The following is a 12800-nucleotide window of genomic DNA, read 5'->3' as shown; positions in this document are numbered from 1 at the left end:
GATTTTTGAAAACCTGATACACATCCTCACCCTCCAGTAAATCAACTGCACCACTCAGCTTGGTGTCACCTGCAAATTTGTTAAGAGTATGCTCAATCCCACTATGTCATTGATGATGATACTGAATAGTATTGGTCCTAGGACAGACCCCTCAACCACACCACTTACTACTGTTCTCTGTTTCGACATCCAGCTGTTTGTTGGCTGCAACATTTTGGGTGCAGCTATCCAGCCAATTCCTTAACCATCAAATAGCTCGCCCATCAAACTTCCTCCATTTTAATATCACATGCCTTAGAAAAATACTTGTCCACCTCATCTGTGTCCTCTGGCTTAAGTAGCCTGGTTAGGAGTTAAGATTGAGAATTTATTTCCTCATATAATAGCAGAGTCTATTATATGGAGTCTACATATATTATGTGTCTGCAGTTCTTTCATGGCCAAATGTCTGCCTTTGGTAACAGGCCTGAATAGGGCTGAAATTAAGAGAAAAGCTGCCAGCTGCATTTACTCACTGAATGTCTGGACTAAGAAATTAGTTTTGAAACATATTATTTCTAAATAACATCAGAGTTTACATATTTCTTATCATTGACATAATGTGGCCTCGTTGCATGAATGTGTGATGTAACGGGAATGGCTGCTTCCAGTATCAGCCCACTCTGTGCAATGGAACTGAAGTTTCAGACTGGAAACTGGGGCTTCTAAAAGCTCAGGACTTCTCAGTCAGCTGCAGTGATGTATGTCATGTATCCTCAACTGTGTATTCATACTAGAAAGAGGGTTTAACATTCAGGTTGATATGGAGAAGGCCCAAGAAACTCCCTCCTTCTCTTGCACCATTATGTATATTCATATTGTACACTGATCATTACTCACAAAAAAGATTAAGTAATACACTTGTTTGAGATGAGGCAGCTGCGCAGATGCTCTGTAAGGCTCTTCACAGGAACTTCATCTCGAGTCTCCTCTGTTACAGCCAAGATAGTCCCAATTACTGTCAGCCATGCATTTTTGGCAGCTCTGGGAGAGCGCACTTCAGTGTTCAACTCTGTACCCCCAATAATACGTGAGGCCAGTTTCCTACTACTGACTGGCTTTCATACCTATCTAGATGAAGTTGTCTGGCTCTCAGGTGAACCATAAAATAATCCATAAAATAAACAAAATATTGCATACTTTTCTTGTGGCATCTGACTGGCAGATGCAAAATCCCCACCTCATACAGGCAGTGTGCACCTGTGATTCTCTTTTGACTCTCCCTTCACTTTATCAGAACTTTGCTTTATCACAACTTAAAAAAGATAAACATAAACCCTGGCTTTAAACTTCCTGGCAGTTGACAGCTTTGACACCAAGTGACGGAAAGTGTCAGGTAATTAAAAAATTAATTTCTTTTTCAAGTGCCATTCTTTGTTATGAAGATGTCTACTCAAAGTGCAGCCTACACATTACCCTGTAGAGAAGGAACCCAAACTGCAAAAATCATAGTGCTGTACTTAATTATGAATCAGAGAATTTTACAAAGAACAGTAAATTGCATAGTGAAAGCCTGTTTTCTGTGACGGAGAATATATTAAAACAATCCTGTTCAGCCCCTAGCAACCCATGCTTGCTACAATTGCTAACTTTAGACACAAACTTCATAAACTGTAGGTTTTCTGCTTTGGCATGCATCTATATTAATTGTTTTCCCCCCACATCAATTGCCTACTATGACTTGATGCAAATCGCACAGAGGTCCAAATGCTTTAACTGGAGCAGAGCAAAACTGCAAGCTCAGACATTTCAGAAGCCAGTAACCAACAGCAAGATGCATGCATGTTGCAGGAACAGTTATAAAACTTCCAGAAATTTCTTCTCCTTTAAACTCATTTTAATTTCCTCGACTATTCTTTTCTGCATTGTCGTAAAGAACAGCTTCAAAATATATCACCACCAGGGAGGAGTCAAAGTCTGCATGTGTGAGGACATTGGTCTAGATGGGAGTCACTGCAGGTCCAAGAGAAGCAGAGCTGATGAAAGACAGGTATGTATGACTACTTAATGCAGCAGTGAGAATCTTAACATTGAGCTTCAGGTAGGAGGTATGTGAGGGAAACCTGAAGTGCTGACATGAAACCAGCAGCTGAAGCTTTGACCTTATTGTCAAGGAGTTGTATCTATGAAAAGGTGAATTAGTCAAAGAATGTGGATGAGGAAAAGCAGCCTATCAAAAAAACAAATAGGGAGAAGAAGCAGGCGAGGATGACATGGCAGTTTCTAGTTAAGGTTTAATTGCTAGTATCAATGGTGACCAGGAAATGAAGAGTTTGGTCATGTAGAGACTGCAGGCCGAAGTGGACAAAAGGAGAGAGGGACCCTTTACATTCAGAGGTGTAGGGCCACCTCCATGGCATGCCACAGCAGTGTCTAAAGTTGGGAAGAGATGGGGAATGGGGTGGCTCTTGGAACTGTCTGAATGCAACTGTGGTTTTGAGCTGTGGTCTCCATAAGCAGGTCAGGGGAAAGTATGTATCTACATTGCGAAGAGAAAACAGGAACAGGCTGCTTCCAGCATTATAATCCACTATAATTCTTCCCCAACTCTTTTCCAATCCTGTCTTCTCAAAACTGTACTCTGCCTCAGCAAATGGCAGTGACTGAACTTTCTTCTAAGTAAGAAAGATACTTCTAGAAACATAGTGGAGAAAGACTTGTCTTTTACTCAAGTCCCAATCCTTAAAAAAGAAAATCCTGCAAAAATTTAAGATATATTTGGGAGTTACCCAGTTTTTCAGTAAATATTTTATTTAAGCAATCCTTCCCCATTTCTTCTTCCCTTTTCCCAACAGGAACACTCAGCCTGAATAATACAAATGCAGTTTAGAAAAGGACTTGCTTTACTTTCCAGGCTCATGTCTTCTGATCAAGTCATTATCTCATTACTGTAAACAACACACTCCTCCTGATACAAGTACATTTGCTTGTTGAGCTTGTTACATGTCCCAGGGCTAAAAATCCTATGGGGTAGGAAAATAGTTTTCTTTTTTTTTTTTACCATATTTGTTCAGGAGGCAGAAAAAACCCCTCCTTTTATGAATGTAACTCAAGGATATATATGCACAGCCGTCTGGTTCTGAGGTCTAAATTTTTGCAAGTCAGAGAAATGGTCAGTGCACCACACTGCAAATCAGCAAGGTCAGTCCTATAATGTGGCAAAAACAATGGAAAAGAGATTTTTTTTGTTGAGTACCCAACTCAACAAAAAGCCAATACCTTTTGCTGTTAGCATTCATTGAGGAGGTGGTAGACGCTTGGAGCAGACTCTGAAAGTTGAGGTGCAGATGCAAGTGGGTCAGTGTCAGCTGAAGAGTTTCTGCCACAAAGGACTCAATCTCTGTGTAAACCACAAGTCAGTTAAACCACAGGTTGGGAACCCTGCCTGCTGAGCAGAGAGCTGCAAAGCTTTTCATTATGTTTTGTAGCATGTGTAATCTAAGAATGATGAAAGAAATAAGTTTTCCTTTACCTCCTTTGCTTCATGCTCCTGGATTATCTTCACGTTAAATACCTTAGCATCATGCAGTGCATTTGCTGGCAGCTCTTCCTCTTGTTGCTGAAGCCTGTGCTCTAAGGGACCAAATTAGCTGATAGACTGTATGCAGACTGCTTAATTACTTTCTTGTTATTCCACTTGTATTTAAAATACTATGTTATAATACTGCAGCTCTTCCAGTTAGAAGCTCATTGGTATTATGAAAAATACTTAGGTATTCCTACAAGGAGGAACAACTGTAAAAACAGGGTAAGCAAACTCTGTACTGTGAGTTATCAGCAGGAATGTAACAATCAGCCTCTCAGATTAATCAGCTTTAGTGAATTCTGAGTGCTCTGACATCCAGTCTAAATATGGACCCCAACTAAATAATAATTTTCTATGAACTTACATAAAGTTAAATTTTATTTACTGGGAACAGAGACAATGTCGTGATTGTGAATGCCTTATTCTTTTTTGATTGTTTATGAACAGACAAGTTGCTTTTGGAATAAACCTGCCAAATCCAACAGGTTAGAAAGGGACTTCAGAATCAGTCTGGAAAAGGAAGATATGTTGGAATATTCATGGCATAAGAGAGGATTGGCTCTTTACAGAGGCCACCTACACAAAGCAGCATGAACAAACTGCAGATAGTGCAAATGGGCTCACTCACAAACTATTTAAATTTTTATTTTAAATTGTCTTGTTGTGGCAGGAGAATCATATTTAATCAATCAGCATTCTTAGCCTTGCCTCTGTGTGTTATATTATCAGTGAGATCAGTTTTGAGTGACTGAAGCATTTAAAAGGAGTTCCCTGTTTTTCAACAAACAGATGCTTATTGTCTCTCCTCCCCCTGCCCCCAGCCCATCCCTGCATGATATAGAACTTAAAATACTAAAATCCTGTGCAAAGAAATTCACTTGCCCATCAAAGCACTCATGGAAAAACGACAACATAGAATTTCAAAGACAGAGGCTTCAGAATATCTAATTGAGCGATGTTTAGAAGTGTGTTTAATTTTGGAAACATGCATAACCAGCTGAGATATTACCACCAAAGTAGACATTTGAAATGGTGTACAATAAAAAAGACAAGAAATCACACACAGGCTGGTGGGCAACGTTAAGAAGGTACAAGGCTTGCAGTGTATTAAAGAAATGTGTGAAACTGACAACAGGCAACAAATATTCACATCTTGTTGAGTCACAAATTTGGTTTTTTTTAAAACAGAATAGGCTGACCAGTGCTTCTGATTTCATCAATAGTATGTTGCTCTTCAGGTAGGATACAGCCAAAAGGTTACACAAGCTGCAAAATTAAACTCTTTCAAAGTCATGATGTAACAAGAGCTTGTTTAAGTCCAAGGCTTTCTATAGACCATTCATTTGATTGGCATTCTTTTAAATGTACAAACAGAAAGATCAAAGTAACTGTCACATAAGAACTTGGCTATCATCTTATCTGCAAAACAAAGAAATCCAGGATGATCCTTCATGAGCAATGCAACTAACACATATTTCTTTGGACAAATACATAGTCACATGTGCTTGCAAAGTATTTCTAAATAGACTTTTCAAAAAGTATTTTTAGAGTAGTGCAATATAACTTTATCTGCAATTGCAACCAGTGAGAGGTAATCCAGAGAGGACCACAGCCCCCCTGGAGGATGCAGTCCTATCACTCTCCCCTGGGCAAAAATCCCCTTTAATGTCACTGGGAGCTAATAATGAGGAGCTGTGCACAAGTAGTCCCTCAGGAATGAGTCTCCGCTCACTATTTGGGGAGCTGAGTTTGGAAGTCTGCATGCAGCTACCAGAATATATCCCCAAGTACTCGTTATGCAGTGGCCACTAAGACATTTGAAATGTAAATGTTTCTCATCTATGTTCCATGTAATTCATAAGATAATGCAGTTTCCATGCAGTAGGGAAAGGTTGTATCAGAAGAACTGACAGTATTAACTAACGAAAAAACCCTGATATATCAGTTTTACCACAACTGCATTTTTTTCCTCTACACAGTATTTCACATTGGTAACAGGCAATGTTATACCATAAAGCATATTAATATGATCTTGTAATTTGAATGAAAAAGCTTTTTTGCAAGATATCCATATTAAAATAGTTATATGCACAAAAAGTGTTCACAGCATGACACCCAAAGCAGTAATGGAGTTAATTTTACCCATTAGAGCTAAGCTATGTAGTACAAATGAAGACTACTGGTACATGTAGAAAAATATGACAGGCAATCAGTGACAAACCTGGCAGTATTTTGAAACAGAGATTTTTAGGTCTTACAATGGAATGATAAAGACAGAAGGAACTGCTTTTGGGAGCTCCAGAAAGAGATTTTCACTTGGTGTTTCTCACTGTCTTATAAACAGCCCTACCACATAGAAAAATGTTGCACCAGGAGTTAACATCAGGGTCTGAAATTTTAAAAAAACTGCTAAAACTTAAGTGCAGTATGTTCCACTACATTGTATTTCTCTTGTAATATATAAAACATAGAAAGTTGTAATGGTGACTTACTGGATAAAAATATTAATGCTCACAAATAAAATATGAGAAATTTCTGAGTCAGATTTAGATGTTTTGTAGGTTTAGTTCACATGATTTGACTATCTCATATATCTTTGACCACCAAGTAGCAGTATATATTCTCCATTTTAGATTGACTCATTGTATCTGTTACATTGTTTCTAACAAGTCTTTAAAATGACAAAAACCCTACTTGAAACAAATGTCTTTACAATGAGAAATAGATTTTACACGAGAAACCATTTTCCACCTTTTAATACTGTTACAAAATCTCTCCACTACATAAAAAGGCAAGATAAATAAAAATCTTAGAGAAAGGAAATGCTTCTTAGGCTTGCTCTTTTGTCTTCCTCTTGCAACTGCTGGTCTCCTTAACACATGAAGTTGGCTAGGTAGGATTGTTTTTCTTTCTCTTGCTTGGGCTGTGAGAAGGATCTTGTTTCAGTTCATGGTATTGCATCTGTTTAAACACAAAGTTCAGAAAGAAAATTGTCAGGTGGCACTTGTTATGAAAAAAGAAAGGTATAATTTTTTTCTGTCCGGGGATAAAAGGTTGAAAAAAGAAGACTTTCCCCCTAAAAGTGATACAGAATTTGCAAATGTGATTCACCAACACCAGAATGACAGATCTAGACAGGAACACCAGGAAAATCCTACCAGGAAATAACACCGCATGCTGATGTAAACTTAGAAAAGACTAGGGTTTTTTTTGTTTTCTCCATGAGATCTAGCAGACTAAACATTATAATCTTGACCATGTTGGATACCATTCTTCATAATGTTTCTTAAAAGCTTGGTTATTTCTAAATGCCTGCCACAGAGGGTATCAGATACAGAGTGAGTGTTTGCACCCATATCTCTTACTTAATACCAGCTCTGAACTGAAACTAGAAATTCGGGAAGTCTATAATCTTTGTGACACCGGATGTGATTTATGTGCTTGATACTATCTTAAATCTTGCATTCTCTCTGGGGATTGTGTAGTGCATCATAAAAGCTTGTAATTCTGTAATTCACAACCAGTTTTTTTGGGTTTTTTTTGGTTTGGTTTTTTTTTTTTTTTTTTTTTAAGGAATTTATGAGCCCAGTGGAACTGTGGCCACAGCAAAAGCTTTCACCCCTTGGAAGGGAAAGGCCAAAGTGTTCTCAGAGTGCTGAGGAATGCTGTCTGCCTCTTCCATTATTTGGCCTTCCTATTCCTTCTCTGCCTTCTGAGAGCCCTAGCTCCAGTGTTTCCTTATACAGTGCCTTATCCCAGTCAGATTCACATCGTGCTGGATGCTGTTTAATACAAGCTCTAGCTACCATCTCACAAATACTTGTCCTTCTACTGATTGTTTCTAAGGATCCTAAGAGGCACAACCTATGCAGGAACTTCTTTCCCATTGGATAAAGATCTAGCAGCCTCTTTCTGGTTAATGGATTATCCTCAGCTTGAGTTTGCAATTTCTTTCTGCCAAGGAATATAATAGTAAATCAAAACAACTGCTTTAAAAATTACCAAATCAAATCAAATCAAATAAATATACACACCACTTGCACATCGGAAGGGACTCTGGAGAGAAAGTCAAGTAGCTCATTGTTATCAATTGCATATGGATTTCGAATCTTCTTTGTAAATTTATTGATGCCTGCAAAAGTGAAAGTTCAAATGTTACTATCATAAGATAAAATATATCAAGAGATACATACTTTTGGCAAGGTTTTAAGACAGATTTTAGGATCCACTCTGAATCCTGACAGTAGTACTGAATGAATGCATGAATTGTAAACTCGCGCTCCAAAGGTTGGACTCTGCTTCTGTGGTTCCCTGTTTCAAAATACGAAATTTCTAGGGACATTCTCAAATTCCTTCAATATATGTTTTTGGAATGTAACAGAAACTGTGGTTTTTATGAGGAAGCTGGGAAAAACAGAGGCATAAAAAGTATTTAATTTCTGTAACAGAGAGGATGAGAAGAAATGGGCTTAATTGGTGGACACAAGATTCATATAAGATCCAGAAGATTCAAGGAAAGTATTTTTCATGCTAATAACAAGGAAGCATATGGGAAGCATGAAGTCTGCATCGTATGAGAACTTTAGAGGAGCTTACACAAACCTCTGTGTGGAAATGAAAGACAGAGACTAGCTGATGGCAGTGCAGAGAATAGAGGATATTTCTCCCTTAGGCATCATATTCTTATAATGCCATGGTCTTATAACTGAGAATTAGTATTCAGAAGCACCAAGAAAAATCATCCACAAAATAATCAGGAAGCGGGCTTAAATTAGACATATTTTCTTAATTACATACCAAGTCAGATTCATACACTTTGAGATGTCAGATGAGGTCTGTGGGCTCTGGGAAAACATGTCTAAAACATGGGCAGGAACGGTGCAAACTGCATTGACTCTCATGTGAGCAAGAGAAAGCTAGGACACTATTAAAAATATGCCTTTCTGTGTAATTTATCCAGGCTCTATCAGATATAAGATAACATAGTTTATCTTCCACAAAGTCTTTGATGCCCAGACTTTTCAGAAAGCTGTAGCAAGGACATGGATAGGGCATGCAAGATTCAGTGTCAACCACACCCAGAGCTTCCCACTGCATGAATCCTCAGTTCTGCAGCATAGATAGGAGATGCTGCCCTCCCTTTATGTGGTGTCGGATAGTGAGTGTTCAGAAGGAACATCTGACCTTCAAACACCTTTGTTTAAGAAGATGTTTTGCATCAGCAAGTGACTGCAAAATTTAAGGTTGAACGTCACTGTTCAGTGCACATGGCCGCTGGACCACCCATGGGTGATTTCTGGTGGTATGAACGCACTTTATCACATCTGATAAAGAAAAATACCAGTCAGTGTGTGAAACCTCAAGAAAGGAAAAGCACTGCACAGATGAGAGGAGACACTACAGGAGAAGCAGAATACAACAAGGAGATTGGTCTTTTCCAACAGTCTGAAAATTTTCAGATTAAAATAATTACAGTTTTTTTTCCACATAAACAGCTGTAGCTGTTACCAGGACTCAGCACTTCATCAAGTGGGATTGGGATGGAGAGGTGGTTTCTGCTCCACCCCACCTAACACACCACATCTTCAAGGACCGTAGTCTTCACTGGGAGAGAAACAGACAGGAAAGGATGGAGAATTTCTTGCTAGGGCAGACTGAAAGGGGCAGACCCTATGGATGCCATGAAGAAAGACAGCTATACAAAAGATGACACATAATATGAAGAAATTTTAATTTAAAATATCTGCCTTCCAAAGAACAAAATGGACAGATGCTGCTACAGACCAGATCAAATATTCCTACGGAAGTAAGTCAAAAAAGAGAAATCAATGGCTCCCCACAGGCAGGATGGATGAATAGAATGAAGAAATATACACAGGAGAGGCTAGAAACATGCAGTGATGGAGAAGATAGGTAGGTGTTTGGAATACTGCAATTTTTGAAGGGACAGCTGTTCAAAGCTGTTCTCAGCATGACACGGCTCTGTGAGAATTCATTTAACCCTGAGGAGGTCTGGATTGTAGGACCTGCACCTCTGCAGTACCTGTCTGGTCTTCTGTCATGACACAAGAGAAAAAGATTCCTAAAGAAGGGATGCACATATACTTGCTGAGTAAGATGTCACCTGAACTGAAATGCAGAGAAAAATGTGGAGTCAAAACATCTAGTGAACCAAGGGGCTTGAAGTTATATCTCATAGCCTATGTAACTTGAAGGCAGGGATGGAAAAGATGCAGAGAGTGCAAGGTGCATTTATAATAATTTATGCTTACGCTATCCATCCACGGTTTGGGAGGCTTGGGAGTTGAGACTCTGCCTTATCTGAAACAGAGATATTTCTGTGGGAGTGTGACACTTCCAGGGATATGAGTAATGAGCTTTTCAAAGAACAGTTCTGGCTCTACAGTTATGTGGACCTTGGAGGGGTATTATAATTCAGATTATTGTATCACACCTGATGTAAAAAAGCAGGATGTCAGACCTGTCTGAAAAATTACAGACAAATACTTCGAACTTGCTGGTACAAAAGAAAAAAGTCTTTTGCTTTTACTTATTCCCCCATATCATGCTGGTGTTCATGGTATGGGGGAATAAGTAAAAGTCAAAGACAGGAAGAGAAAGGAAGCCCATATGCTTGCTTTTGTTTTTTTATGTAGAAATACTTTTGTTCATAATCTTCTTTATTGTTTTGGCTATGATCATTTGAGAAAACATTCCAAGAAAATTACAAATACTGACTGATTAACAAAAAATAAATTCTTTGGAGTCCATTCAATGATTTTATGCTGTCTCCTGAATTCAAAACTTTTTCACGAAAGGGTGCCTGCTATTCTTCAGAAAGAAAATCTGGCCACTGATGTAACTGAGACTGTGCTCTTCAAACATCTGTGCTACTGGGTAAGGGTACAGCAGCTAGTGGTGTAAGATGTATGAAAAGATATACAAATGAAAACCTGGGGCATTATTTACAACAGATGTGGTAACAGTAGCTTTTTAAAATCAGTATAAAGAATAGACATAAGCACAAGTAGTGAAAGCTTTCTGTTCATTATCAACCAACCAAATACCTCATATTCCTTTCTGTCTAACTAAAGGTGACCCCTTAAACAGGTTTCTTGCTGCTATGTTTGCATACACTTTCACAAGATAAAGTACTGCATTAAAAAAGGCGTATTGTCCTAAATGCAATATATAGATTGAAATGCCTCTGTTTTTGTATAAGTGGTGAAAATAAATCAGAGTAATATCTAGACAAAGCTACACTTTGATATATGAAGAATCCTCATGGCTACATGTTTATAGCATGATTAAGTATAAAATGCCAGCCAAGAAAAATGCATTTTGCAGGTGGGCCTAAATATTTACACTGTTGCTGTTAACTAATATGCCTAATTCCATTATAGGGGAGCTTCATGACCATAAATACCAAAAAAAGTAGTGCCAGTATAAGTCATCCATTAAAAACAGGTTTTTAAAGCAGTACAGACAGTTTAAAAGGGCTTTACTTACCCCAGACAAGGACAATGTATCTCAGTGGAATGAAATACAGGATGATGGTGAACACAGAGAGGGCAAAAATTGCCAGCCAGCTCAGGAATGGGACAGTCCAGTTGAATGTACTAAAGAAAAATTAACAAGAGTCAGAACTGAGGTCGGCCAACAAAGCCAATAAAGAGCAAAGGACAGTGGAAGAAGTGTCAGTTTCCATCAGGGAGAACAAACTGAGTCTACTAATGAAAGCATGGATGCATTTGTCATTCATCAGGGAGGGCCTGGGCTTGGATCCAGTGTCAGTGGAAATGAAAGGAGGTCCTAGCTTTGACCACTTGCCTGCTGAATTTCACCTCTCCCAGCAGTGCACATCTGCCAGGAGAACAACTGCTCTGCTTTTTGGAAATCTCAGTGCCTAACCCCAGTTTCAGCACCAGGAAAAACCCACAGAGCTCCCTACTCTCCAAATGTACTCACACAGGCAATCTCCATTCCCTTCTCAACATCATGGTAGAGTAGGATACAATAGTTGGAAGACTACTGCTAAAGCTTTCTTGTTTTATCTCCTCCCTATTATTCCACTGTAAGGATAGCACCAGGAGTTAAAGGCTGAACAGGGACATTCCCCTCTGTCTGAGGTACAGGTGCACTCCTCAGCCAGGTGCCTTCCAGCTTTGGGGGAAAAGGAAAAGGCAAGTGCATGGCTATGCAAAGATGGAAACTTATCCTTGTGCATAAGAAGGAGAGGGCTAGGGAAAAAAAAAAAGGTGGTAGAACAGTCTGTCATGAAGACAAGGGATATGCAACAGCAGTGGTTGAGAAAAGAAATAAAAACCTTCTGGATGTCAAAAGAAAAAAAAATATAATTAAAAAAAACCTGAAATAAGTAAAGGTTATTTATCTATGAATAAAGGAAGATAATTTCTGGGATCCCATAAGAGTTCCAGGACATTACTTTTCCAAAAAAAAGTCACTGATAAAAACATCCTCACTAAGGGTCCCAGACTCTATTCTGATAAAACTCTGCTGATCATCACATTCTGCAAAATTGAGGTGTGAGGGAGATTTAATGGATCTTGAAAAGGGTGCTATGGCTCTCCAACTCCTGTATTCAGTGAATAGAGAAAGACCAGATGATAATTTTATACATATGTCCCATAGGAACGCTGGTTGAGGGGAGCTTGGGTCAGCGTATTTGTTCCATGAAGGCACTGCCATCTCAAAAGTGTTGCATGACATTTATCCGGAAGGATAATGTGGCTTTAAATCTAAATAGTCTCATGATACACTTTAAAGTATTACTACTAGCTACATTCTCAATCAATGTGATTACGTGATTTTGGCTTCTCTAGATGAATAATTGCAATTACCTGAATTGCAAGCCATATTTTTCATAATGAGCTCTGGCTTCCTGTATTCATTTTTCTTCTTTTTTCCCTGGCAATTTTGACATGTCTCCACTAACATTATGTTAGTGTCACTTAGTGTAGGACGCCTCCCTTTATCCTCGGGGGACACCTGCTCTTTTCCCCTTTTCTGTAGGCATTTGGGATGAACAGAAAGTTGAGGGTCTGCTCATGTTCCTGTGACTTGGTTTTGTGCAATGGATCACAGACACACCATGATGTGTGGGAGCCCTGGCTCCTCACTTAGCAAAGCTCCTTATGGGCTGTGTTACTACAGCATTCAGTGCAGGTTTCCCATTATAGTTTTAGGAACAAATTACAAGATCTCACTCAGTTTA

The 12800-nt window shown here is 38.9% G+C and overlaps 1 protein-coding gene across 1 annotated transcript in view; it reads right to left on the bottom strand.

Annotated features, from left to right (window-relative positions):
- Window positions 1-6304: 6304 nt before the first annotated feature.
- Window positions 6305-12800, bottom strand: part of MCTP1 (multiple C2 and transmembrane domain containing 1) — a 211744-nt gene continuing 205248 nt past the window's right edge. The window contains exons 19-21 of the mRNA XM_041489448.1: window positions 11075-11184; window positions 7600-7697; window positions 6305-6526 (exon numbers count right to left, since the gene is read on the bottom strand). Coding sequence (XP_041345382.1) covers window positions 6455-6526; window positions 7600-7697; window positions 11075-11184 — 280 coding nt within the window. The 3' untranslated portion in view covers window positions 6305-6454. The remainder of the gene's footprint in view (window positions 6527-7599; window positions 7698-11074; window positions 11185-12800) is intronic.

Source organism: Pyrgilauda ruficollis, unplaced genomic scaffold (assembly GCF_017590135.1).
Source record: "Pyrgilauda ruficollis isolate IOZ18807 unplaced genomic scaffold, ASM1759013v1 scaffold94, whole genome shotgun sequence".
Classification (NCBI taxonomy): Eukaryota; Metazoa; Chordata; class Aves; order Passeriformes; family Passeridae; genus Pyrgilauda; species Pyrgilauda ruficollis.
Note: the sequence above shows the minus strand (reverse complement) of the source record. Positions and strands in the feature narration are given on the sequence as shown.